A 27,519-nucleotide genomic window follows, 5' to 3' on the forward strand; every position below is an offset into this window, starting at 1 on the left:
AAGACAAGGGATCCATGGAAATGGGTCAAAAATGATTATAAGATCATTACTATCCCTTATGGAGTGGTAGGAAACTTTCCACAATTTTGGAATATTTCTTGATACTAAAGTTACATAAAAAATGTGTCTTACTGAGCCAGCAATGAGGGGCGCTACATACCTAAGCAGAGACGGGTCCTCGTGTCACATCGTAAAACGCATCACAACTGCATGATAATGCACTAATTAAACAAACTGTACGTCCCCACTGGTCCTGGTCTCCCTTGTAAAAGAGACCTGAAATTACATTTTAAAAAGTATAGTTGTTACCGTCAATTCTAATCCAAATAACCTGAAAGTTGTTCTTGCTATAAGAAGCAGAACAACTGTCATCATATCTCCATGCTGCCTTTTTGGATGGCCTAGTTTGGTTTTGGCAATAGGGACCTTTGCCCTCCAGGCAGGTTTTAGCACACAAAGCCCATGATAGAATTGGTGGAACTATCTACCAAGTAAACTGGCATAAAATAAGAAAACACTGATTTATGAATACTGTCAGATGGTGCTGGAAACCATAGGGTGTTATTCTTTTTACTGTTGACTATTTACTAATTTACCATGGACTTAATGATAGAGAGAGAGAGAGAGAGAGGGAGAGAGAGAGAGATAGAGAGAGATAGAGAGAGAGAGAGAGAGAGAGAGAGAGAGAGAGAGAGAGAGAGAGAGAGAGAGAGAGAGACAGAGAGAGAGAGACAGAGAGAGAGAGAGAGAGAGAGAGAGAGAGAGAGAGAGAGAGAGAACAGAGAGAGAGAGAGAGAGAAGAGAGAGAGAGAGAGACAGACAGAGAGAGAGAGAGAGTGACAGAGAGAGATAGAGAGAGAGAGAGAGAGAGAGAGAGAGAGAGAGAGAGAGAGAGAGAGAGAGAGAGACAGAGAGACAGGCAGACAGACAGACAGAGCACTTCTTTTCTGTCTAATAACAATACATCTAGCATGTCAGAGAAAACTCGATTAACTAAAATGGTAATGATTTAATTTTATGATTATATTCTATGATAATATAATTATATCCTAAATGTGAGACATGGTGGCTTTCGTAATGCGTCAATGAATTGTTATGCAGAACATATTGTTTCACGCAATGAGACTTTTAAGTTAATTTGCTGTTAAAGTGTATTTCTAATCTATGGTTGTGCATTAAAATGAAGGTTATAGTGCACACGCAGTAACACCTATCCGCCACACTGCAAGATAGATGTAGTCCGCATCCTAAATAGGACCATAGCCCATATATAGTACACACGGTTTCGCCATGTTTCCTGCTCGTAACGATCTGACTGATTCCCAGAATGCATATCTGTCAAACCCGATGACACCGCAAGGTCAACTCATGTACAAAAACGTAATGCCTCACACTAGCTAAACTCATCAAAAAACATTCATACAAGTTTGTGTATCGACTACGCCAATGATGATCTCCTCTGATTCACACACACACACGCACGCACGCACGCACACACACACACACACACACATGCACACACACACACACACACACACACACACACACACACACACACACACACACACACACACACACACACACACACACACACCCACACACACACACACACACACACACACACACACACACACCCCACACACACACACACACACACACACACACACACACACACACACACACACACACACACACACACACACACACACACACACACACACACACACACACACACCCTCCCTCCGATGAAAATATGAATTGGTTGATTACTGCAATGTAACGGATTGATGGAATATGGCAACTAATAACCTGTTCGTGTCTTTGTGTTCAACGGGGTGTCATCAAAGGTTAATTGTGTAAAATGTCTGTTAATTTGCTCTCCAAGACATTGGAGGGATGCAGGCTCAGAGCTAGTTAGGTTGATAGGTCACGTTCAACCCTCTCCATAAGGGACAATCATACTAATTACTGTCAGAATACATGGGTCTGACTGAAACCCTCTTCCCTAAAGTGTGCACTGTTGTTGATCATAGAGCTCTGGTCAAAAAGTAGTGCACTATGCAGGGAATAGGGTGCCAAAAAGTAGTGCACTATAAAGGGAATAGGGTGCCAAAAAGTAGTGCACTATACAGGGAATAGGGTGCCAAAAAGTAGTGCACTATACAGGGAATAGGGTGCCAAAAAGTAGTGCACTATACAGGGAATAGGGTGCCAAAAAGTAGTGCACTATACAGGGAATAGGGTGCCAAAAAGTAGTGCACTATACAGGGAATAGGGTGCGCTTTTCAGACGTAACCTGTGTGTCATGTAACTTTTGCAGAGACATGACTCTTTCTCTGTCCTTCTCTCTGTCTCTCTCCCTCTCCCTCTCCCTCTCTCTCTCTCTCTCTCTCTCTCTTTCTCTCTTTACCCCAGTGACAGAGTTGCAGCCTTAAGAAAAAAATACTCCCACCCTCTCTGATTATGGACTTAGCAGGTCATGCTCGTGTGCTGGTGGTGTTACTCACCTGCCTGGTCTTGCTGTCCTGGGCCCAAGAGAAGGACTACACGGTGAGGGAGGAGCAGCCCGAGAATGTCCGCATCGGGAACCTACGGAAGGACTTGGACCTGAACCTTGACCCTGACTTCAAGCTGTCCTCGCCATTGCAGTTTAAGCCCGTCTACAAAACGGGCGATGTGCCTTTGGTGAGGGTAGAGGCCAACACCGGGGAGATCTTCACCACGGCTCACCGCATCGACCGAGAGAAGCTCTGCTCAGGAGTATTCAACGAGAAGCGCTGCTTCTACGAGATCGAGGTCGCCGTTCTGCCTGACGAGATCTTCCGTCTGGTCAAGATCCGGTTCCTGATTGAGGACATCAATGACAACGCTCCACTCTTCCAGTCCACCGTAATAAACATCTCCATCCCAGAGAACACTGCCATCAACACCCGGTACCCCGTGCCCTCTGCATTTGACCCAGATGTGGGGATCAATGGGATCCAACACTATGAACTTGTCAAGGTGAGCTCACACTTCTCTCAATCAGTATCGAGTGACTGTCACTGCTTGTGTGCTTGACATGAAGATCAATAGTTTGTATTCTTAAAAATGGTTTGTTTTCATTCTTATTTGTTTGAAAAACAGTTACACAAATTGCTAACTCCAGAAGATTGTCAACGCTAGTTTAAATCATTTAAAAATATTCCATAATTCAAAAGAGCAGAAGAGACGGGGTAGATGTACTAGGTACTAGCTGCATACAGTACCACCCCTCCCAGTATCACTGCTGTTCACCTGCATTTAGTTGAACCCATAAGGCTGTGTGTTAGTAGAGCTGTTCTCTGTTGTCAGACTGTATGAGCAACGTTTCCACGCTTAAATCAGAACAGAGCCTTAGGGCCACCGAGAAACCACCATGCTTTCTTTGAAAAGGCTTTATGTCATTATGTGTAGCAAGTGAAAAGCAAGGTGTAGTTTTGCTATAAACCATAACAACAAAAGTCCCTCTAGGAAATTGCAGATGCAGCATATTCCTCCGAATCCCAGGAAAAAAAGGTTAAATGTCGGGAACATTGTAGATTATTGCCGAGAAAAGGACCGTACTGTATTATGCTAATAAGTGCCTCATGCAGAACCCACCGTTCTTTTTTTATCATCTAATTGATGTTCTATTAAATCGCAGCGCAATTTTCTCAGTTGCCTTAATGAAGTCGGCCTAAAAACAGAGAGTAGGATAATGTCATGCATTCTCCATCCATAGTCTAGACAATACTCAATACGTCGTGGAGGAAGATGAATATTGCAGATTATCTGAGGCCTGCTTGTGAATTCTAATTCTTACAGTTTTTGAGAGGAGATGCAGCACACCATTTGCTATGCGGAGGTGGCACTAAACACATGTAAAGGCTGTAGCAGATAGTCTTCTATAACAAGGACTAAACACATGTAAAGGCTGTAGCAGATAGTCTTCTATAACAAGGACTAAACACATGTAAAGGCTGTAGCAGATAGTCTTCTATAACAAGGACTAAACACAAAAGGTAGCAGATGTCTTCATCAAGGACTAAACACATGATGATGTCTTTTAGGACTAAACACGAGGCTGTGCAGATGATAATGAAACAATGTCACAGATAGTCTGTCTCATATTAAGCTTTGCTTTGTGTGAAAATTAACAGTTCTTCTATAACAAGGACTAAACACTGCTCAGATAGTCTTCTAACAAGGACTAAACACATTACCAATTTGCTTTTGAATGAGTTAGTCTTCTATTAAACACATGTGCCAAAGCCTAACAAGGACTAAACACATGTAAAGGCTGAAGATAGTCTTCTATAACAAGGAATTGTTCATGTCTTCTATGGACTAAAAATGACCAGCCTAAAATGTTTGGCACAGATAGTCTTCTATAACAAGGACTAAACACATGATGAGTCTTCCAGTCATTCCCATCACCTTTTTCATGATAGTCTTCTATAACAGGTTGTCTCACGGGAAAAGACAAGTGCTATCTCCTCCTCTCCTTTCATGACTGATGTATCTAATGAGACTCCTCCTCTCCTTTCATGAAAATTAACTGTTTATCTCCTCTCTCCTTTGCATTTTGGCTGAGTTATTTCTCCAAAGCCTCCCCGCTGAAATGTCCTCTCCTGGAAAATTCATGACTGTTTATCTCCGATGATGATCTCCAGTCATTCTCACCTTTTCATGACTGACTGTTATCTCCTCTCCTCCTCTCCTTCATGGCTGTTATATCCTCCTATCTTTTCATGACTGTTATCTCCTCTCCTCTTCTCATTTCATGACTGTTATCTCCTCTCCTCCTCTCCTTCATGACTGTTATATCCTCCTATCTTTTCATGACTGTTATCTCCTCCCTCCTTTCATCTTATCTCCTCCCCTCCTTTCATGACTGTTATCTCCTCTCCTCCTCTCCTTTCATGACTGTTATCTCCTCTCCTCCTCTCCTTTCATGACTGTTATCTCCTCCTCTCCTTTCATGACTGTTATCTCCTCCTGTTATCTCCTCTCCTCCCCTCCTTTCATGACTGTTATCTCCTCTCCTCCTCTCCTTTCATGACTGTTATATCCTCCTATCTTTTCATGACTGTTATCTCCTCTCCTCCTCTCATGACTATCTTTCATGACTGTTATATCCTCCTATCTTTTTCATGACTGTTATCTCCTCTCCTCTGTTATCTCCTCCTCTCCTTTCATGACTGTTATCTCCTCCTCTCCTTTCATGACTGTTATCTCCTCTCCTCCTCTACTTTCATGACTGTTATCTCCTCTCCTCCTCTCCTTTCATGACTGTTATCTCCTCTCCTCTTCTCATTTCATGACTGTTATCTCCTCTCCTCCTCTCCTATCATGGCTGTTATATCCTCCTATCTTTTCATGACTGTTATCTCCTCTCCTTTCATGACTGTTATCTCCTCCTCTCCTTTCATGACTGTTATCTCCTCTCCTCCTCTCCTTTCATGACTGTTATCTCCTCTCCTCCTCTCCTTTCATGACTGTTATCTCCTATCCTCCTCTCCTTTCATGACTGCTATCTCCTCCTCTCCTTTCATGACTGTTATCTCCTCCTCTCCTTTCATGACTGTTATCTCCTCTCCTCCTCTCCTTTCACGACTGTTATCTCCTCTCCTCCTCTCCTTTCATGACTGTTATCTACTCCTCTCCTTTCATGACTGTTATCTCCTCTCCTCCTCTCATTTCGAGTGTTATCTCCTCTCGTGTATATCAAAGCTGTTTCATATCCTTGCCTCACTTTTATTTTTATTTGATTTTATATTTCCTATCCTTGCTTTTTTTCTCTTGTTTATTTCAATTCAGTTCCATATCTTATCTTCCTTGGGGAAATATGTCTGTTTTGTATTTTCTACCCATCCGTTTCATTCAAAAGAGGTTTTCTGAAAAGCAGTCCATAAACATAAATACAACATAGAGGTACAGTACCCATGAGGACATTAATTCAAGTGAATTTTAGAAGTGCACTATACAGTCTTACAGTACAGAGCATAGTTTAGTTCTTTAGGGGTTTGTGCAAGCGTTCCTAGAATAGCTGCTGGTCTTTAATCCACCCCTTGGACTATCTTTGTATGGTCCTCAGAGATTTGTCTGTGGAGCTCCATACAGAATAATAGTTTACTTCCACAGTGCTCCTGTTTTGTCCCTGACATCAAGCTGAAACTGCTACCATTGTGTGTCATCATAGTGTTCCTGTTTTGTCCCTGACATCAAGCTGAAACTGCTACCCCTGTGTGTCATCACAGTAGGCCAGTTCTATCCCCTCAGCTGACAGACATATACTGTAGGCTAGCTGATATTAGAAAGGACAGATGAGATACGACAGCCACCTTAATTCAAAACCAAGTTGGCTCTGTCTTTTCATATGGAGGGCTAATACACAATACCACCCCATATAGTCTGTTTGATATCACACATAATGGTCAGTAACCCTTTACTTGAAAGTGGTATAGGCCTAAAATAAGGCATCTATAACACCTTTTTGAAACCAGTAATGCCACCTTAATAATGAGTGTAGCAGTGTCATCCATAGCAACCTTTGAATTCTGGGATTCTAAAATGGAATGTTTACCATTAGCAGCGTCAGGGTTGGAACTGCTACGTCGTCTTGGAATGACGCAAAGGTGTTCTAAGAACACGTCAATTAGCAGCGTCAGGGTTGGAACTGCTACGTCGTCTTGGAATAACGCAAAGGTGTTCTAAGAACACGTCCATTAGCAGCGTCAGGGTTGGAACTGCTACGTCGTCTTGGAATGACGCAAAGGTGTTCTAAGAACACGTCCATTAGCAGCGTCAGGGTTGGAACTGCTACGTCGTATTGGAATGACGCAAAGGTGTTCTAAGAACACGTCCATTAGCAGTGTCAGGGTTGGAACTGCTACGTCGTATTGGAATGACGCAAAGGTGTTCTAAGAACACGTCCATTAGCAGTGTCAGGGTTGGAACTGCTACGTCGTATTGGAATGACGCAAAGGTGTTCTAAGAACACGTCCATTAGCAGTGTCAGGGTTGGAACTGCTACGTCGTATTGGAATGACGCAAAGGTGTTCTAAGAACACGTCCATTAGCAGCGTCAGGGTTGGAACTGCTACGTCGTATTGGAATGACGCAAAGGTGTTCTAAGAACACGTCCAAGGTCAGGGGAAAGTAATGCCATGCATGGATGCAGGAGTCTCTTCCGTTAGGAACACATTTTATCACTTAAAGCGTACCTCTTTACAGGTTCCTCCTCAGACCCAGACTGTGTCGCAAACGTCACCCTATTCCATATAGGTTTCTGGTCAAACGTAGTGCACTATATAGGGAATATGGTGCCATTTGGGACGTTGACCGTGTGAGGCAGGTCAGGCTCAAGGGATATCGGTATTGATTTTGGTTGTTTTGGGTTCTACACTTCTCCAAATGTTATTTTTCTACAAGAATTTGAAAGAGATTTGCACCACACTGCAGGAAAGCGAATCGTTCCTATTTTGAGGGATTTTCAGTGTGTCTTAACAGCATTTGTTGTGGGCGGGTGTTGTCGGGATCACCTTGTGTAGATCAATATCCTGCTATATGAGAGCCAGATAAACTTGGTGTTGAAAGAAAAAGGAAGTCTTTATTTCAGTGTGTGGATTTGGAGCAACAACTCGTCTTTGTTTAAAAATGTACACATCTAACTTGTTTGCCAGGCTATTATGAGCAGATGGTAGAAAAATTAGGTTCTGCCTGTCATAGAAAACAAAGAGAAATGTTGAAAATGTGTAACGCCAGAGTTCATTTATACAGTATGTTCATTTACAGATGCCAGTTATGCCGTAACACTGCAATAGATTCAACATGTAGGAGCTCTCTCTTCAAATCACTCAAATTGGCATTTCATAATTGATTAATGTTCTTCATTGGATGCTGCTTGCTGCAGAATGGACAATTAAACAAAGAGCTCAGCTAGCTAACTGCCTGTGTTCAGCTCACTGCATGTGTTCAGCTCACTGCCTGTGTTCAGCTTACTGTCAAGCGCTTCCAGATTTCATTTGTTTCTAATTTTGACACATTATCTTCCGCCAGAGGTTGACAAGAGGAAACAAACAATTCTGTGCTGGTTTTGTCTAAATGATATGCATCAGATCATGGCCGGTGGCAAGGGAGACTTCCATCAGTATTGTATAAAAGGGATGATATAGCCAATGATAAATAGCCTTGCCCGTCGGCCCATCCACCACCATTAGCATAGCTATGAAAGGCTGATATATTCAAAGCACCATCCCAGTCTCCTCTAGATTTAATCAGGTCATCAACATAATTCAATCCCAGTCTCTAGGTTTAATCAGGTCATCAACTTGATTCCATCCCAGTCTCCTCTAGGTTTAATCAGGTGATCAACGTGATTCAATCCCAGTCTCCTCTAGGTTTAATCAGGTCATCAACATATTTCAATTCCAGTCTCCTCTAGATTTAATCAGTTAATCAATGTAATTCAATCCCAGTCTCCTCTAGGTTTAATCAGGTCATCAACACATTTCAATTCCAGTCTCCTCTAGATTTAATCAGTTAATCAATGTAATTCAATCCCAGTCTCCTCTAGATTTAATCAGTTCATCAACGTGATTCAAGCCCAGCCTCCTCTAGATTTAATCAGTTCATCAACGTGATTCAATCCCAGTCTCCTCTAGATTTAATCAGTTCATCAACGTGATTCAAGCCCAGCCTCCTCTAGATTTAATCAGTTCATCAACGTGATTCAATCCCAGTCTCCTCTAGGTTTAATTAATCAGGTAATCAACGCAATACCAGTCTCCTCTCATCAACTTGATTCAAAGATGCGTCAGATGACAATCTGAAACATTGAAAGAGTCTGCAGTGAGGCGATTTCAGTCAGCTTCCCCCAATATCAGCCAACTGCGGCTCTACATCATTGTTTGCTACAGAGATGGAACGTTCGATTGTTGTGATTGGACGACTAACATCATTAACAAGATGTTATATATCTACATAAATGTTTCATTTATAGATCTCTACACATACACTATATACACATGTATGTGGACACCCCTTCAACTTAGTCGATTCGGCTAGTTCAACCACACCCACAGGGGTATAAAATTGTGCACACAGCCATGCATTCTCCATAGACAAACATTGGCAGTAGAATGGCCTTTCTGAAGAGCTCAGTGATTTTCAATGTGGCACTGTCATTGGATGCCACCTTTCAAACAAGTCAGTTAGGCAAATTTCTGACCTGCTAGACCTGCCCCGGTCAACTGTAAGTGCTGTTAATGTGAAGTGAAAATATCTAGGAGCAACAACGGTTCAGCTGCAAAGTGGTAGGCCACACAAGCTCGCGGAACAGGACCGCTGAGTGCTGAAGCGCGTCGAGTGTAAAAATGTCATAAATTATTATAGAAAAATGTTCAGTGACTTCATCCTTGCAAGAGGAGGGTGTACAAAGTATTGAAAACATGGACGGCAAATATATTTAAACCTAGATTTTGGGAAAAAAATAAACATTACTTGTTAAACAAAATCTCTTTCTCTTAGCAATTGCATCATTATAAAAAATATGTATTTTATATGCTAATCTTTATCAAGGACCCAACTCCAGCCACTTTAATAATGGGATTGATGGGAAATGATGTAAATATATCACTAGCCACTTTAAACAATGCTACCTTATATAATGTTACTTACCCTACATTATTCATCTCATATGCATACGTATATACTGTACTCTACATCATCGACTGCATCCTTATGTAATACATGTATCACTAGCCACTTTAACTATGCCACTTTGTTTACTTTGTCTACATACTCATCTCATATGTATATACTGTACTCGATACCATCTACTGTATGCTGCTCTGTACCATCACTCATTCATATATCCTTATGTACATATTCTTTATCCCCTTACACTGTGTATAAGACAGTAGTTTTGGAATTGTTAGTTAGATTACTTGTTGGTTATCACTGCATTGTCGGAACTAGAAGCACAAGCATTTCGCTACACTCGCATTAACATCTGCTAACCATGTGTATGTGACAAATAAAATTTTATTTTATTTTATTTTATTTGGATGTCAATCATTTTGGAGGCGACTCTAGATATATGGTCCCTATAGACACGTGATCTACAATGGTAGAGGAATGCTTCATCACCAGGGTTTAGGAGTCCAGTCTGGGTGAAGCTGAAGTATCTGCTTTCTTTTTAAACTGTACAGTTTTGTATTTTATTTAAAGGTTATTGTCACTGCACCTTAGGGCCCAGTGATTCATATTCTTAACCTTTTCTACAGTAAGTTTGCCTGCCCTAAATGTTTTCACAATCCAACAGCCTAATTTGAATTCACTGAAGTAAAAATAAACAGTCATTATAGATAGTTAGTTATAGCTCTCTGAAACTGATTGAAATGCTCTAAATGTGTGAAAATGAGACAGGTGGGGAATAATCTGTCTGGCTCATAAATCATCTTTAGGAGCACTTATGACATTGACTGGATGGAAGCACAGTGCCAAAGTCCCAGATACTAAAGTCTACACTAAGATTTAACAACCGTATTGTAAGAAGGGCCAATATGTTATGATTCACTGAATTGAAGTGGTAAAGTCAGTCCTATGAATTTCATCGAAAAGTCGTAGTACAGTTATTTTAATGTCAGCTTGGTCAATGGTCAAATCGTTACTCACTAAACGAATGTGGAGTTCTTAGTAATTACTACTTCATGTTCAAAGAATCACTCCATGAATTATACATGTTCTACTAGAAATAATCTCCTTCTAGAACTCATCTCCTTCTAGAACTCATCTTCTTCTCAAACTTATCTTCCACTAGAACTCATCTTCTACTAGAACTCATCTACTTCTAGAACTCATCTCCCTCTAGAACTCATCGTCTACTAGAACTCATCTTCTATTAGATCTCATCTTCTAATAGAACTCATCTCCTTCTAGAACTCATCTTCTACTAGAACTAATATTCTACTAGAACTCATCTTCTACTAGAACTCATCTTCTACTAGAACTCATCATCTTCTAGAACTCATCTTCTTCTAGACCTCATCTCCTTCTAGAACTCATCTCCTTCTAGAACGTATCTTCTGCTAGAACTCATCTTCTACTAGAAATCATCTTCTACAGAACTTATCTTCTTCTAGAACTCATCTTCTACTAGAACTCATCATCTTCTAGAACTCATCTTCTTTTAGACCTCATCTCCTTCTAGAACTAATCTTCTTCTAGAACTCATCATCTTCTAGAACTCATCTTCTTTTAGACCTCATCTCCTTCTAGAACTAATCTTCTTCTAGAACTCATCTCCTTCTAGAACTTATCTTCTGCTAGAACTCATCTTCTACTAGAAATCATCTTCTATTAGAACTCATCTAGAAATCATCTTCTACAGAACTCATCTTCTACAGAACTCATCTTCTTCTAGAACTCATCTTCTACTAGAAATCATCTTCTACAGAACTCATCTTCTACTAGAACTCATCTCCTTCTAGAACTAATCTTCTTCTAGAACTCATCTCCTTCTAGAACTTATCTTCTGCTAGAACTCATCTTCTACTAGAAATCATCTTCTACAAAACTTATCTTCTTCTAGATCTCATCTTCTTCTTGAACTCATCTTCTACTAGAACTCATCTTCTTCTAGAACTCATCATTTACAGAACTCATCTTCTTCTAGAACTTATCTCCTTTTAGAACTCATCTTCTGCTAGAACTCATCTTGTTCTAGAACTCATCTTCTATTAGAACTCATCTTCTTCCAGAACTCATCTTCTTCTAGAACTCATCTCCTTCTAGAACTTATCTTCTACGGAACTCATCTTCTACAGAACTCATCTTCTTCCAGAACTCATCTTCTTCTAGAACTCATCTCCTTCTAGAACTTATCTTCTACGGAACTCATCTTCTACAGAACTCATCTTCTTCCAGAACTCATCTTCTTCTAGAACTCATCTTCTTCTAAAACTCATCTTCTTCTAAAACTCATCTTCTTCCAGAACTCATCTTCTTCTAGAACTCATCTCCTTCTAGAACTTATCTTCTACAGAACTCATCTTCTTCTAGAACTCATCTTCTTCTAGATCTCATCTTCTTCTAGATCTCATCTTCTACTAGAACTCATCTTCTACTAGAACTAATCTTTTACAGAACTCATCTTCTACTAGAACTAATCTTTTACAGAACTCATCTTTTACAGAACTCATCTTCTTCTAGAACTCATCTTTTAGAAACTAATCTCATCTTTACAGAACTCATCTTTTACAGAACTCATCTTCATCTTCTTTTAGAACTCATCTTTTACAGAACTCATCTTCTACTAGAACTAATCTTTTACAGAACTCATCTTTTACAGAACTCATCTTCTTCTAGAACTCAACTAGAACTAATCTTACAGAACTCATCTTTTACAGAACTCATCTTCTTCTAGAACTGATCTTCTTCTAGAACTAATCTTTTACAGAACTCATCTTTTACAGAACTGATCTTCTTCTAGAACTCATCTTTTACAGAACTCATCTTCTTCTAGAACTCATCTTCTTCTAGAACTGATCTTCTTCTAGAACTGATCTTCTTCTAGAACTGATCTTCTTCTAGAACTCATCTTCTTCTAGAACTCATCTTCTTCTAGAACTGATCTTCTTCTAGAACTCATCTTTTCTAGAACTCATCTTCTTCTAGAACTGATCTTCTTCTAGAACTGATCTTCTTCTAGAACTCAGTCTTATTGGACGGTCATTGTTGCTGCTGTCCAGTCGTGTATATAGTTTATAGCTACTCGCCATAAAGTAACCATCCTCATTCAGGCAGCGGTGATTTTAGTTTCTTAAGGGACTTCTGTCACTTGGCAGTGCTTCAGACCGGTGACAATATTCACATCAAGTGAAACCCCAACTCCAACAACAACCCTGTGTACACCATGTCTCTGCTGCAGCTACCAGGACATAGTAATGGCCTCCTTCTTCCCTCTGCCATGGTCCTTACTATATTGATACAGGAACTATACTGGTTCTAAACATACTGGGTAGTCAAATGAACACTTTTGGTCTAAATTGTACCGTTCACAGTCAGAATGTATGTATCTTAATCTCGTTTCATAGCTGTGCCTAGACAGAGTAATCTCTTACAACATTATGTGCTGCATGAAGCTTATCTCTTTAAAGAGGCTGTTTTTTCTTGTTTTTGCATGAAACTGCTTCTGACTGAAAGACCTTCAAAGACCCTCTTTGTTTCTTAAAATGCATGGGTCTCATTTAGGTTCTTAGGTCTCTCTCTCTCTCTCTCTCTCTCTCTCTCTCTCTCTCTCTCTCTCTCTCTCTCTAAATCATAATGATGGCAAATATGCCAGGACCCATCTTTACCGCATAGCTGATCTGTAATCATAAATATTAGTGCTACATTTTTGTGGGGAAGGCAATTACTTTGAACAGTCAGAGTCAGTTTCTCATGGGGATTACATGCATTTGTTTTCATTTTCCTCGGGCATCACTGTGGCCTACTGATTTGGCACTCCTTGGGTGAAAAGCTTTTTTAATGTGGAGTCTCTCTGTCTCCTTAATCTATGGTGGTCTGGCAGTGCATTTAAATAGGCTATCTCTATGGCTTCCCTTTCAACTGTCTCTCTCGCATATGAACTTGACATTTTGTGAGCTGTCTCCCCTATTCCAAAGTAAACGCAAGATAGTAAGGTAAAAATGAAATGCAATGTTACTTAAAGCAGAGGAGTTGCACTGAGGAGGGCAGAGGGCTAAAACGAGTACTTCATTAAAAAGCACCAGTGTTACTTTGTAATCTGAAATGGATGGTCAGCATATAGTACAAGAAGAATCTGCTGAAGGGTGGCAGTGAGCAGTAATGTACTATAATAGTTAATGAATATATATATATATTTTTTACCTTTATTTAACTAGGCAAGTCAGTTTAAGAACAAATTCTTATTTTCAATGACGGCCTAGGAACAGTGGGTTAACTGCCTGTTCAGGGGCAGAACGACAGATTTGTACCTTGTCAGCTCGGGGATTTGAACTTGCAACCTTCCGGTTACTAGTCCAACGCTCTAACCACTAGGCTACCCTGCCGCTTCTACACTCTAACCACTAGGCTACCCTGCCGCTTCTACACTCTAACCACTAGGCTACCCCGCCCCGGGTCACTCCAATATGACTCCAATATAATTGCATTCCAAGGACCTTGATCATGGTTTGATGTCATTCATCTTCTGTTATATGTGTACATTCATTCTGCCAGTTTCTTGTTTTTTAAATAGATTTATTGAAGATTTTTAAAAAGCGCTAAACCTTCACCAATTGCGTTTTTTTGGTTATAACTTTTTAACTCACTGTCAGCATCCATTGTTTACATAGGACTAAGTATTTCCTTAATAAATCAATATTTTCCATCTGGATTTAGCCTATATTTTGAGAAAATGTATAAAAAAGTACTTAAGTAAAAAATACTTCAATGCACTACTTACATATTTTTTTTTCTGTACTTTACTATTTATATTGATGACTACTTTTATTTGTACTTCACTACATTCCTAAAGAAAATCATATACTTTTCATACATTTTCTCCCTGACACCTAAAAGTACTTGTTACTTGTAAATCAAATACTTTTAGACTTTTACTCAAATTGTATTTTAACTGGGTGACTTTCACTTTTACTTTTACGTTTTTTAAATAAATATATCTTTACTTTTACTCAAGTCTGGCAGCTGGGTGCTTTTTCCCACCGTTGCTAATACAATTAAAGTACTTTCACCCCAAAGTGTTTTGCTGCAGAGAACTCATCTTCTACTAGAAATCATCTTCTACAGAACTCATCTTCTTCTAGAACTCATCTTCTACTAGAACTCATCTTCTTCTAGAACTCATCTTCTTCTAGAACTCATCTTCTACTAGAACTCCTGTGGAGAGAGCAAACATCTGTTGAAACTAAAACAAACTACAGCTTATTTGTGTTGATTCTGGAAACCAGCTGTGTGAGTCTAGTGCCAGCTTACAGGACCACTAGTAGGCTATTGCAGTGTATCACATGTCATATAAGATAATAATGTTCAGGTGAAATGCATGTGAAATTACCAGAAATCAGGCTATGAATGCACACACCCTCACACTGATGAATAACTAAGCAATTAGTAACATAGTCCAGGATGTACAGGACAGCACAGTAGTTTCATGTAGTCCAGTAAAAAGTGACTGAAACTCACAAATGATCTTTGTTCTTCTCCCTGTCTATACAGAGTGTAAGTGAGTTTGGCTTAGACATCATCGAGACCCCAGAGGGAGACAGATGGCCTCAGCTGATCGTCCAGCAGAGCCTGGACCGCGAGCAGAAGGACACCTTCGTCATGAAGATCAAGGTGGAGGACGGAGGAACGCCACCCAAGTCCAGCACGGCCATCCTCCAGGTCACCATCTCCGACGTCAACGACAATCGACCGGTCTTCAAGGACAGTGAGGTGGAGGTGAACATCCCTGAGAACGCCCCCATTGGAACCTCCGTTTCCCAACTCCATGCCACAGACGCAGACCTCGGCTCCAACGCCCAGATCCACTTCTCCTTCTCCAACCAGATCTCCTCATCCACCAAGAGGCATTTTTCCATAGACAGCACCACCGGGCTGATCACTGTCAAGCAGCCCTTAGACAGAGAAGCCACTCCGGTCCACAAACTCATCGTCCTGGCCAGCGACGGCAGCTCCACTCCCTCCAGAGCTACGGTTATCGTCAACGTAACGGACATTAATGACAACGTTCCGTCCATAGACACTCGGTACATAATGAACCTTGTAAATGGAACGGTTCTACTGTCGGAGAATGCTCCTCTCAACACAAAAATAGCCCTAATTACAGTGACGGACAAGGACTCGGATCTGAACGGCAAAGTGACTTGTTACACTGACCATGACGTTCCTTTCAGGTTAAAGCCAGTCTTTAATGACCAGTTCCTGCTGGAGACTGCGGCCCCCTTAGATTACGAAACAACCAGGGAATATGCAATTAAGATAGTAGCGTCGGATTCTGGGAAGCCTCCTTTGAACACGTCAGCGATGGTTTTAATAAAAATTAAGGACGAGAATGACAACGCTCCCATCTTCCCTCAACCTGAGATTCAGCTGTCCATACCAGAGAACAATGATCCATCCACGCAGCTCATAAAGATCAGTGCCACGGATGCCGACAGCGGACATAATGCAGAGATTATTTATTCTCTTGGCCCTGACGCTCCTGATGGGTTTAACATAGATAGACGGTCAGGAATCCTCTCCGTTGGCAAACGCCTGGACAGAGAGAAGCAGGAGAAGTATTCGTTCACTGTCATGGCAAGAGACAATGGGTCTACTTCCCTGCAGAGCAATGTCACAGTGAGGTTAATAGTGCAGGACCTCAACGACAACAGCCCAGCTTTCACCCATCCTGAGTATAACTTCTATGTGCCTGAGAACCTGCCTCTGTACGGGACCGTGGGCCTGATCACCGTCACAGATTCTGACGCAGGTGACAACTCCGTCATAACACTGTCCATCCTGAATGGGAAAGACAATTTCCTTATTGATCCCCAGACCGGTGTAATCAAACCCAACCTCACGTTTGATAGAGAGCAGCAGAGCTCATACACTTTTATGGTGAAGGCTATAGACGGAGGGCAACCACCCAGCACTTCATACGCCAAGGTCACCATAAACGTTGTGGATGTCAATGACAATCGACCCGTTTTTGTTATCCCCTCGTCCAACTACTCTTACGATCTGGTTCAGTCTACCACCAGCCCTGGGTCTGTGGTCACCAGGGTGTTCGCTATAGACAATGACACTGGCATGAATGCTGAGCTGCAGTACAGCATCATTGGGGGATCACCAAGAGGACTGTTTGCCATAGACAAAACAACTGGTAATATAACTCTGCAGGAGAAGATAGTCTCAGCCGATCAGGGTTTACACAGGCTAGTGGTGAAAGTCAAAGACCTGGGCCAGCCAGAGTCCTTACACGCAATCGCCCTCATTCACCTGTTCATTAACGAGACTGTATCCAACGCTACGTTCATTCAAGAGCAGCTACGTAAGAGCTTGGAGACTCCATTGGACCGTAACGTGGGAGACAGTGAGGTCACACCCCAAGCCAACGGATACGTGATTGTTGTCATCGCTATTATAGCTGGGACTATGACAGTTATCTTAGTCATTTTCGTGACGGCCTTGGTGCGCTGCCGTCAGACGCCCAGGCACAAAGTGGTGCAGAAGGGCAAGCAGAGCGGCGAGTGGGTGTCGCCCAACCAGGAGAACCGTCAAATCAAGAAGAAAAAGAAGAAAAAGAAGAGATCCCCTAAGAGCCTCCTCTTGAACTTTGTCACCATAGAAGAATCCAAGCCTGATGATCCCAGCCAGGAGCACATTAATGGAACCCTGGACCTGCCTGTGGAGCTAGATGAGCAGACCATGGGGAAATACAACTGGGCCACTACGCCGACCACCTTCAAACCTGACAGCCCAGACTTAGCCAAGCATTACAAGTCTGCCTCCCCCCAGCCAACCTTCCAAATCAAACCAGAGACCCCGATGGCGCCCAATAAACACCACGTGATTCAGGAGCTCCCGCTAGACAACACGTTTGTGGTGGGCTGTGACTCGCACTCCAAGTGCTCCTCCACCAGCTCAGACCCGTACTCGGTCTCAGAGTGCAGCTGTCAGGGGGGATTCAAGACTTCTGGGCAAATCCACACCAGACAGGTAATTCATAACTTATTTTCTAAAGCCACCTACTGTTTCCACTCCCACTCCCCCGTACCACTGTACCTTTGTTGATAAGATGGAGGGTGATGGGTGGCAGCGGGAGGGAGCCGGAAGAATGAACCACACAAGAAAAGTCACATGTGCATTAATGTCATCAGCATTGAATATTGAGGAAGAATACCTCAGAGAGGAAGTAGAGAACTGAAGTCTGGCCAAGAAACTTCAACCAAATGAAATCTATCTTTACTTCCCAGAAAGAGGAAAAAAACGAAGACAGATTATATCTCCCTTTGCTATCTTGTACTAGATGTCCCCAAAAAAACTTTAACCTTATTTGGGTTAATGTTCCACTAAAAAGTATAATTGAGGCAGTGGAATGGTGAGAACCAGTGTTAAATGAGAATATTAAGTGAGAAAGGCTGGTGGCAGAGTAATAGCATGCTTGAGGGAGAATCAAGTCGGCCACGCTACTAATTGAACTCTGCACAGCTGTATTTGCTGAGGACCAATGGATTAAAGCAACGCTAAGCTTTTTTGATTGACACACCTGAAAAAAAACTAGCATGTCTGACAGACAGAGAAAACCAAACATAGAGTCTTTGATTTGACAGTCATCAGCTTAACAGATAAATGTTGGGTTTAATCAGCTGTTCACTTTCCACTGAAATAGTAGGACATGTATCCCCCAAGAGTGCCACTACACTACAGAATAATAAGACCTCATTAAATAATCCCAGATATTGGTTGCGTGCTGGAGAAGTGGCGTCTTTACTGTGGAGGCTCTGAAGGCTTTGTGAGTGTGAGGCAGAGAGGAAAGCAAAAGGCAAAAGCAAGGCTCATTTGAATGTGCCAAATGCGAAGTACCCTAAAATATAACAGCAGCCCAGGGAAATATATGGAAATCAGAGGTAAGGGAGGTGGAGCAGAGCAGAGTGGGGCGGTGCAGAGAGGGGATGAGCAGAGAGGGGATGAGCAGAGCAGAGTGGGGCGGTGCAGAGAGGGGATGAGCAGAGAGGGGATGAGCAGAGAGGGGATGAGCAGAGAGGGGCGGTGCAGAGAGGGGATGAGCAAAGAGGGGCGGTGCAGAGAGGGGCAGAGCAGAGAGGGGCGGTGCAGAGAGGGGATGAGCAGAGAGGGGCGGAGCAGAGTGGGGCGGAGCAGAGCAGAGTGGGTCAGAGCAGAGCAGAGCAGAGCGGGGTGGAGCAGAGCAGAGCGGGGCGGAGCAGAGCGGGGCAGAGCAGAGCAGAGCGGGGCGGAGCAGAGCAGAGCGGGGCGGAGCAGAGCAAAGCAGAGTGGGGCGGTGCAAAGCAGAGTGGGCGGAGCTCTATGGGATGGAGACTGATATGGTGGGTCACTAAGATCAAGGTAAAGATAGAGGCTTGGAAACAATAGCAGGAGGAGATAGCAAGATGGAAACGAGGGACCAATAGAAAGAGGAGGTCAATAGATGGAGCCTTGGGACCAAAAGAATGAGGAGGTAGCTAGATAAAAGCTTGGGACCAATAGAAAGAGGAGGTAGCTAGATTGAGGGTTGGGAACAATAGAAAGAGGAGGGATTTAGATGGAGGCTTGGGACCAATAGGAGGAGGAGGTAGCTAGATGGAGGCTTGGGACCAATAGCAGGAGGAGGTAGCTAGATGGAGGCTTAGGGCCAATAGAAAGAGGAGGTAGCAAGATGGAAGCTTGGGGACCAATAGGAGTTGGAGGTAGATAGATGGAGGTTTGGGACCAATAGGAGGAGGTGGTAGCTAGATGGAGGCTTTGGACCAATAGGAAGAGGGTGTCGCTAGATGGAGGCTTGGGGACCAATAGGAGGAGGAGGTAGCTAGATGGAGGCTTGGGATCAATAGAAAGAGTAGGTAGCTATATGGAGGCTTGGGACCAATAGGAGAAGGATGTAGCTAGATAGAGGCAATATCAAGAGGTAGCTAGATGGAGGAAAGGTGGAGGCTTGGCACAATTAGAAATACAAGGGATTTAGATGGAGGCTTGGGACCAATAGGAGAAGGAGGTAGCTAGATGGAGGCTTGGGACCAAAACTATTTGGAGGTAGCTTGATGGAGGCTTAGGGCCAATAGAAAGAGGAGGTAGCTAGATGGAGGCCTGGGACCAATAGAAAGTGGAGGTAGCTAGATGGAGGCTTTGGACCAATAGAAAGAGGTGGTAGCTAAATGGAGGATTGGGACCAATAGGATGAGGGGGTAGCTAGACGGAGGCTTGGGACTAATTGAAATCGAAGGTTGCTCGATGGAGGCTTGGGACCAATAGAAAGAGGAGGTAGCTAGATGGAGGAAAGGTGGAGCTAGATGGAGGCTTTGGACCAATAGGAGGACGGGGTATCTAGATGGAGGTTTGGTACCAATAATAAGTGGATGGAGCGAGATGGAGGCTTGGAAACACTGGTAGTAGGAGGTAGCGAGATGGAGGCTTAGGACCAAAAGAAAGCAGAGGTAGCTAAATGGAGGGTTGGGACCAATAGGGCAAGGGTGGAGCAAGATGGAGGCTTGGGACCAATAGGGCAAGGGTGTAGCAAGATGGAGGCTTGGGAACAATATCAGGAGGTGTAACTAGTTTGAGGCTTTGGACCAATAGAAAGTTGAGGTAGCTAAATGGAGGCTTTGGACCAGTAGAAAGTGGAGTTAGCTAGATGGAGGTTTGGGACCAATAGGACGAGGGGGTAGCTAGAAGGAGGCTTTGAACAAATAGAAATTGGAGGTTGCTAGATGGAGGCTTGGGACCAATAGTACGAGGGGGTACTATTGTACATTTTAGACATTTTGGAAACAAGGTTATAACATGGGATTCATTCAAATAGTAAGTTATTTATTTATTTTATTTCACCTTTATTTAGGCTAGTTGAGAACATACTCTCGTTTACAACTGCGACCTGGCCAAGAATAAAGCAAAGCAGTTCGACACATACAACAACACAGTGTTATGCAATGGAATTAACAAACATACAGTCAATAATACAGTAGAAAAAGCCTATATACAGTGTGTGCAAATGAGGTAAGATAAGGCAATAAATAGGCCATGGTGGCGAAGTAATTACAATTTACCAATTAAACACTGGAGTGATAGATGTACAGAAGAAAGTAGAGATACTGGGGTGCAAAAGAGCAATAAATAAATAAATACAGTATGGGGATGAGGTAGTTGGATGGGCTATTTACAGAGGCGCTATGTTACGGTGCAGTGATCTGTGAGCTGCTCTGACACCTGGTGCTTAAAGCTAGTGAGGGAGATATGAGTCTCCAGCTTCAGTGATTTTTGCAGTGTGTTCCAGTCATTGGCAGCAGAGAACTGGAATGAAAAGCAGCCAAAGGATGAATTGGCTTTGGGCGTCACCAGTGAGATATACCTGCTGGAGCGTGTACTACGGGTGGGTGCTGCTATGGTGACCAGAGCTAAGATAAGGCGGAGCTTTACCTAGCAAAGACTTGTAGATGACCTGGAGCCAGTGGGTTTGGCGACGAGTATGAAGTGAGGGCCAACCAACGAGAGCATACAGGTCCCAGTGGTGGGCAGTATATGGGGCTTTGGTGACAAAACGGATGGTACTGTGATAGACTGCATCCAATTTGTTGAGTAGAGAGTTGGAGGCTATTTTGTAAATGACATCGCCGAAGTCAAGGATCGGTAGGATGGTCAGTTTTACGAGGGTATGTTTGGCAGCATGAGTGAAGGATGCTTTGTTGCAAAATAGGAAGCTAATTCTAGATTTAACTTTGGATTGGAGATGTTTGATGTAAGTCTGGAAGGAGAGTTTACAGTCTAACCAAACACCTAGGTATTTGAAGTTGTCCACATGTTCTAAGTCAGAATTGTCCAGAGTAGTGATGCCGGACGGGCAGGCAGGTGTGGGCAGCGATCGGTTGAAGAGCATGCAATTAGTTTTACTTGCATTTGAGAGCAGTTGGAGGCCACGGAAGGAGAGTTGTATGGCATTGAAGCTCGTCTGGAGGTTAGTTAACACAGTGTCCAAAGAAGGGCCAGAAGTATACAGAATGGTGTCGCCTGCGTAGAGGTGGATCAGAGAATCACCGGCAGCAAGAGCGACATCATTGATATATACAGAGAAAAGTTGGCCCGAGAATATAACCCTGTGGCACCCCCAGAGTTTGTAAAGTAAAATGCATGTGAATTATAGATGCCTAATACAATAGTATAGTCCTGGAATTATTTTGTAATTTTTCATGTTTGATCTTTTACTGCTTTATATATATATATATTTTTTTTTTTTTCTGAATTATTGCTAAAATAACACATTCTGGTGTAGTTTCATCTTATGTCTTTAAAATATTGTATTTGATGAAGTGGGGGGAAATTTGTACTTCTTGAGAGATTTTAAAACATTTTGACTTCATTGTTTCAATCCTTTCAAATACCTTGAGGCATAGTTCTTACACAAGCATTGTCTATCATTTAACATTTTAGTCATTTAACAGAAACTCTTAACTAGAACATTTTTACAGTAGTGAGTGCATCATTTTTATACTTTTTTTCTGTACTGTGGGAATCAAACCCACAACCTTGACATTACAAGCACCATGCTCACAACCTTGACATTACAAGCACCATGCTCACAACCTTGACATTACAAGCACCATGCTCACAACCTTGACATTACAAGCACCATGCTCACAACCTTGCCATTACAAGCACCATGCTCACAACCTTGACATTACAAGCACCATGCTCACAACCTTGACATTACAAGCATCATGCTCACAACCTTGACATTACAAGCACCATGCTCACAACCTTGACATTACAAGCACCATGCTCACAACCATGACATTACAAGCACCATCAAATCAAATCAAATTTTATTTGTCACATACACATGGTTAGCAGATGTTAATGCGAGTGTAGCGAAATGCTTGTGCTTCTACTTCTGACAATGCAGTGATAACCAACAAGTAATCTAACTAACAATTCCAAAACTACTGTCCTGGAGTGGGTCTAGGGTGTCAGGTAGGGTGGAGGTGATATGGTCCTTGACTATGAGATGAGTATGTAGACAAAGTAAACAAAGTGGCATAGTTAAAGTGGCTAGTGATACATGTATTACATAAGGATGCAGTCGATGATATAGAGTACAGTATATACGTATGCATATCAGATGAATAATGTAGGGTAAGTAACATTATATAAGGTAGCATTGTTTAAAGTGGCTAGTGATATATTTACATAATTTCCCATCAATTCCCATTATTAAAGTGGCTGGAGTTGGGTCAGTGTCAATGACAGTGTGTTGGCAGCAGCCACTCAATGTTAGTGGTGGCTGTTTAACAGTCTGATGGCCTTGAGATAGGAGCTGTTTTTCAGTCTCTCGGTCCCAGCTTTGATGCACCTGTACTGACCTCGCCTTCTGGATGATAGCGGGGTGAACAGGCAGTGGCTCGGGTGGTTGATGTCCTTGATGATCTTTATGGCCTTCCTGTAACATCGGGTGGTGTAGGTGTCCTGGAGGGCAGGTAGTTTGCCCCCGGTGATGCGTTGTGCAGACCTCACTACCCTCTGGAGAGCCTTACGGTTGAGGGCAGAGCAGTTGCCGTACCAGGCAGTGATACAGCCCGACAGGATGCTCTCGATTGTGCATCTGTAGAAGTTTGTGAGTGCTTTTGGTGACAAGCCGAATTTCTTCAGCCTCCTGAGGTTGAAGAGGCGCTGCTGCGCCTTCTTCACGACGCTGTCAGTGTGAGTGGACCAATTCAGTTTGTCTGTGATGTGTATGCCGAGGAACTTAAAACTTGCTACCCTCTCCACTACTGTTCCATCGATGTGGATAGGGGGGTGTTCCCTCTGCTCTTTTCCTGAAGTCCACAATCATCTCCTTAGTTTTGTTGACGTTGAGTGTGAGGTTATTTTCCTGACACCACACTCCGAGGGCCCTCACCTCCTCCCTGTAGGCCGTCTCGTCGTTGTTGGTAATCAAGCCTACCACTGTTGTGTCGTCCGCAAACTTGATGATTGAGTTGGAGGCGTGCGTGGCCACGCAGTCGTGGGTGAACAGGGAGTACAGGAGAGGGCTCAGAACGCACCCTTGTGGGGCCCCCGTGTTGAGGATCAGCGGGGAGGAGATGTTGTTGCCTACCCTCACCACCTGGGGGCGGCCCGTCAGGAAGTCCAGTACCCAGTTGCACAGGGCGGGGTCGAGACCCAGGGTCTCGAGCTTGATGACGAGCTTGGAGGGTACTATGGTGTTGAATGCCGAGCTGTAGTCGATGAACAGCATTCTCACATAGATATTCCTCTTGTCCAGGTGGGTTAGGGCAGTGTGCAGTGTGGTTGAGATTGCGTCGTCTGTGGACCTATTTGGGCGGTAAGCAAATTGGAGTGGGTCTAGGGTGTCAGGTAGGGTGGAGGTGATATGGTCCTTGACTAGTCTCTCAAAGCACTTCATGATGACGGAAGTGAGTGCTAAGGGGCGGTAGTCGTTTAGATCAGTTACCTTAGCTTTCTTGGGAACAGGAACAATGGTGGCCCTCTTGAAGCATGTGGGAACAGCAGACTGGTATAGAGATTGATTGAATATGTCCGTAAACACACCGGCCAGCTGGTCTGCGCATGCTCTGAGGGCGCGGCTGGGGATGCCGTCTGGGCCTGCAGCCTTGCGAGGGTTAACACGTTTAAATGTCTTACTCACCTCGGCTGCAGTGATGGAGAGACCGCATGTTTTCGTTGCAGGCCGTGTCAGTGGCACTGTATTGTCCTCAAAACGGGCAAAAAAGTTATTTAGTCTGCCTGGGAGCAAGACATCCTGGTCCGTGACTGGGCTGGGTTTCTTCTTGTAGTCCGTGATTGACTGTAGACCTTGCCACATGCCTCTTGTGTCTGAGCCGTTGAATTGAGATTCTACTTCGTCTCTGTACTGACGCTTAGCTTGTTTAATAGCCTTGCGGAGGGAATAGCTGCATTGTTTATATTCGGTCATGTTACCAGACACCTTGCCCTGATTAAAAGCAGTGGTTCGCGCTTTCAGTTTCACGCGAATGCTGCCATCAATCCACGGTTTCTGGTTAGGGAATGTTTTTATCGTTGCTATGGGAACGACATCTTCAACGCACGTTCTAATGAACTCGCACACCGAATCAGCGTATTCGTCAATATTTTTATCTGACGCAATACGAAACATGTCCCAGTCCACGTGATGGAAGCAGTCTTGGAGTGTGGAGTCAGCTTGGTCGGACCAGCGTTGGACAGACCTCAGCGTGGGAGCCTCTTGTTTAAGTTTCTGTCTGTAGGCAGGGATCAACAAAATGGAGTCGTGGTCAGCTTTTCCGAAAGGGGGGCGGGGCAGGGCCTTATATGTGTCGCGGAAGTTAGAGTAACAATGATCCAAGGTTTTACCACCCCTGGTTGCGCAATCGATATGCTGATAAAATTTAGGGAGTCTTGTTTTCAGATTAGCTTTGTTAAAATCCCCAGCTACAATGAATGCAGCCTCCGGATAAATGATTTCCAGTTTGCAAAGAGTTAAATAAAGTTTGTTCAGAGCCATCGATGTGTCTGCTTGGGGGGGGGGGATATATACGGCTGTGATTATAATCGAAGAGAATTCTCTTGGTAGATAATGCGGTCTACATTTGATTGTGAGGAATTCTAAATCAGGTGAACAGAAGGATTTGAGTTCCTGTATGTTTCTTTCATCACACCATGTCTCGTTAGTCATGAGGCATACGCCCCCGCCACTCTTCTTACCAGAAAGATGTTTGTTTCTGTCGGCGCGATGCGTGGAGAAAACCGTTGGCTGCACCGCCCCGGATAGCGTCTTCCCAGTGAGCCATGTTTCCGTGAAGCAGAGGACGTTACAGTCTCTGATGTCCCTCTGGAATGCTACCCTTGCTCGGATTTCATCAACCTTGTTGTCAAGAGACTGGACATTGGCAAGAAGAATGCTAGGTAGTGGTGCGCGATGTGCCCGTGTCCTGAGTCTGACCAGAAGACCGCTACGTTTCCCTCTTTTTCAAAGTCGTTTTTTTTGGGGGTCGCTGCATGCGATCCATTCCGTTGACCTGTTTGTAAGGCAGAACACAGGAACCGCGTCGCGGAAAACATATTCTTGGTCGTACTGATGGTGAGTTGACGCTGATCTTATATTCAGCAGTTCTTCTCGACTGTATGTAATGAAACCTAAGATGACCTAGGGTACTAATGTAAGAAATAACACGTAAAAAAAACAAAAAACTGCATAGTTTCCTAGGAACGCGAAGTGAGGCGGCCATCTCTGTCGGCGCCGGAAGTAGTTATGCTCACAACCTTGACATTACAAGCACCATGCTCACAACCTTGACATTACAAGCACCATGCTCACAACCTTGACATTACAAGCACCATGCTCACAACCTTGACATTACAAGCACCATGCTCACAACCTTGACATTACAAGCACCATGCTCACAACCTTGACATTACAAGCACTATGCTCACAACCTTGACATTACAAGCACCATGCTCACAACCTTGATATTACAAGCAACATGCTCACAACCTTGACATTACAAGCACCATGCTCACAACCTTGCCATTACAAGCACCATGCTCACAACCTTGACATTACAAGCACCATGCTCACAACCTTGACATTACAAGCACCATGCTCACAACCTTGCCATTACAAGCACCATGCTCACAACCTTGCCATTACAAGCACCATGCTCACAACCTTGACATTACAAGCACCATGCTCACAGCCTTGCCATTACAAGCACCATGCTCACAACCTTGACATTACACGCACCATGCTCACAACCTTGACATTACAAGCACCATGCTCACAACCTTGCCATTACAAGCACCATGCTCACAACCTTGCCATTACAAGCACTATGCTCACAACCTTGACATTACAAGCACCATGCTCACAACCTTGACATTACAAGTACCATGCTCACAACCTTGACATTACAAGCACCATGCTCACAACCTTGCCATTACACGCACCATGCTCACAACCTTGACATTACAAGCACCATGCTCACAACCTTGACATTACAAGCACCATGCTCACAACCTTGACATTACAAGCACCATGCTCTACCCCACAGGACCACTATCCACTGTTGCTTTAAGTACGTAGACATTTGAAGAGACACCCACACAGAGCAGATATTCATTTTCCCCACCCACTTTTTTTTAAAAATATAAAACCCCTTTAAAAGCAACACTGCCATGGGACATTATACATATGCCTACTTGCATAGCCAGTACAGCGTACTAAGAAACATATAATTCAGTTGGGTATGTAATGCTCCCTGTCACGTTGTCAGAATGGCTTTGCACACATACTGGTTATGCCCTGCCTTCAAATATCCCCTTAAATATGCACAAATATTTAACCAATGTTTTACAATTCTGATGTATTCTTTTGTGTTTGAGGGGGGGTGACATTAATGGAGTATTTCAAATATTCCATGTCACTGATGTTGTTCGTCAGTGAGAAATATTTCTCCTTTAAGCTAATCTGAATTTGAATGGATTGATGACTAAGTCAACGTTCTCCTCCGTCCTTGTAATACGCCGTATCAACCGTTCCATCAGTATATTCTATCTTGTGTATTTCAGGGCTTGCTAATCTGAAAAAGGCTTTGCGAGTTGAATCCAATCATTATTTGTTTCTTATGGGGTAATTATTAGTCAGGCACTGTGAGTTTAATCACCTTTCTGTTTCTTATGATGGCGTAATTATTGGTCATAATATTTGGTCAGATTCTGTCAAACACATGCTTTTGGTCTAAAGTGGGACAGCGTTGTTCAAACTGAAAGACCAGCACCACCTTA

General features: G+C 43.1%; 1 protein-coding gene across 2 annotated transcripts in view; it reads left to right on the plus strand.

Moving 5' to 3' along the window:
• LOC118381825 (protocadherin-11 X-linked) overlaps positions 1-27,519 on the plus strand; it is a 325,295-nt gene that overhangs the window by 13,254 nt on the left and 284,522 nt on the right. For both annotated transcript variants that reach the window (XM_052517370.1, XM_035768724.2), the window contains exons 2-3: positions 2,416-3,003; positions 15,244-17,730. In XM_052517370.1, the coding sequence (XP_052373330.1) occupies positions 2,464-3,003; positions 15,244-17,730 (3,027 nt within the window). In that variant the 5' untranslated portion in view covers positions 2,416-2,463. The remainder of the gene's footprint in view (positions 1-2,415; positions 3,004-15,243; positions 17,731-27,519) is intronic.

Source organism: Oncorhynchus keta, chromosome 4 (assembly GCF_023373465.1).
Source record: "Oncorhynchus keta strain PuntledgeMale-10-30-2019 chromosome 4, Oket_V2, whole genome shotgun sequence".
Lineage (NCBI taxonomy): Eukaryota > Metazoa > Chordata > Actinopteri > Salmoniformes > Salmonidae > Oncorhynchus > Oncorhynchus keta.